The following is a 1,772-nucleotide window of genomic DNA, read 5'->3' as shown; positions in this document are numbered from 1 at the left end:
TTTTTTTTAACGGTCCGCGATCTACCCGTACCACACTCGCGATCGACCGGACGACTGGTTGGCGACCACTGATTTAGATGATCCAGAAGAGGATTGGGAGAATGTCATATGGTCAGATGAAACCAAAATAGAGCTTTTTGGTAAAAACTCAACTAGACGTGTTTGGAGGAGAAAGAATGCTGAGTTGCATCCAAAGAACACCTACTGTGAAACATGGGGGGGGAAACATCATGCTTTGGGGCTGTTGTTCTGCAAAGGGACCAGGACCACTGATCCGTGTAAAGGAAAAAAGGAAAGAATGAATGTATCGTGAGATTTTGACTGACAACCTCCTTCCATCAGCAAGGGCATTGAAGATGAAACGTGGCTGGGTCTTTCAGCATGACAATGATCCCAAACACACCGCCCGGGCAACGAAGGAGTGGCTTCGTAAGAAGCATTTCAAGGTCCTGGAGTGGCCTAGCCAGTCTCCAGATCTCAACCCCATAGAAAATCTTTGGAGGGAGTTGAAAGTCCGTGTTGCCCAGCGACAGCCCCAAAACATCACTGCTCTAGAGGAGATCTGCATGGAGGAATGGGCCAACATACCAGCAACAGTGAAAACCTTGTGAAGACTTACAGAAAACGTTTGACCTCTGTCATTGCCAACAAAGGTTATATAACAAAGTATTGAGATGAACTTTTGTTATTGAACAAATACTTATTTTCCACCATAATTTGAAAATACATTCTTTAAAAATCAGACAATGTGATTTTATGGATTTTTCTTCTCATTTTGTCTCTCATAGTTGAGGTACACCTAGGAGGAACATTACAGGCCTCTCTCATCTTTTTAAGTGGAAGAACTTGCACAATTGGTGGCTGACTAAATACTTGTTTGCCCCACTGTATATATGTATATCTATAGATATATTACTGCACCATGTTTTGTTGAATAGATTCGAGTGGTTCAAAATGTTGGGTCGCTATGTATTGACAAAGGAAAAAGCGGGTCCCGAGGCCTGACCAGCTGAGAACCACTGCTCTAGATATATAGTTCTAGTCTCTATCTGACTGATAGGACGGGTGGACCCACATCCACAGATCATTAACCCCGTCTGAGCGAATGGGCTTCAGGTGAGGCTCGTCTGATTGAAATAATAACTTAAGAGGAGTCGTGAGTACAAGCTGTTATTTTAATAAAGCTCTCAGACAAAATATCACAAAATACATCTCAGTTTCAGCCTCACAGCGTTCAAATGTCCCACACTGTGACCGGGCCTCAAACGCCTCAATCCTCTCCTTTCTTGCTCTTCTTCTTCAGCATCTCCTCCTCTTCTGTTGTACTCTTCCTCTTCCCCTGCTCCTCCACCCTCTCCATGTTCTCCCACACCTCATCCTCCTCCTCCTCCTCCTCTTCCTCCTTCTTCACCTCCTCGCCCCCCGCCCCTGCCCCGCCCCCCCACTCCTCCCGCTGGCTGGCGAGCAGCAGGCAGTTCAGGCGGGACTTGAGGTAGACCTTGTGCTGGAGCTTCCTGTCCCCCAGGCTGTGGATCCGGAGGAACCGGTCCAGACCGCAGGAGGCCACGATGGGGAGGGAGGGGTGGCACTGCAGGGCCCTCACCCCCCCACACAGACCCTTCAGGACCCCCCTCACCAGGCCCTTCCTCAGGTCCAGCACGGCCACCTCGCCGCGGGTGTTGCCCACCACCACAGAGGTGCCCCCCGTCGGAAGGGAGAGGGCCGTCAGAGGGTGTTCCCCGAACTCCATTTCCATCACGGGGCGGCGCTGG

At 49.7% G+C, this 1,772-nt stretch overlaps 1 protein-coding gene across 1 annotated transcript; it reads right to left on the bottom strand.

Moving 5' to 3' along the window:
• Window positions 1-1,161: 1,161 nt before the first annotated feature.
• Window positions 1,162-1,768, bottom strand: wdr74 (WD repeat domain 74; the record flags this gene model as incomplete). Its single annotated transcript, XM_010789765.1, has 1 exon — window positions 1,162-1,768. A coding segment is annotated over one exon (498 nt), but the record flags the coding sequence as incomplete, so codon positions are not given.
• Between the last annotated feature and the right edge of the window lie 4 nt (window positions 1,769-1,772).

Source organism: Notothenia coriiceps, unplaced genomic scaffold (assembly GCF_000735185.1).
Source record: "Notothenia coriiceps isolate Sejong01 unplaced genomic scaffold, NC01 NC01_scaffold00033356, whole genome shotgun sequence".
NCBI lineage: Eukaryota > Metazoa > Chordata > Actinopteri > Perciformes > Nototheniidae > Notothenia > Notothenia coriiceps.
The sequence above is the reverse complement of the archived record's forward strand: the minus strand, read 5'-3'. Positions and strand labels throughout refer to the sequence as shown.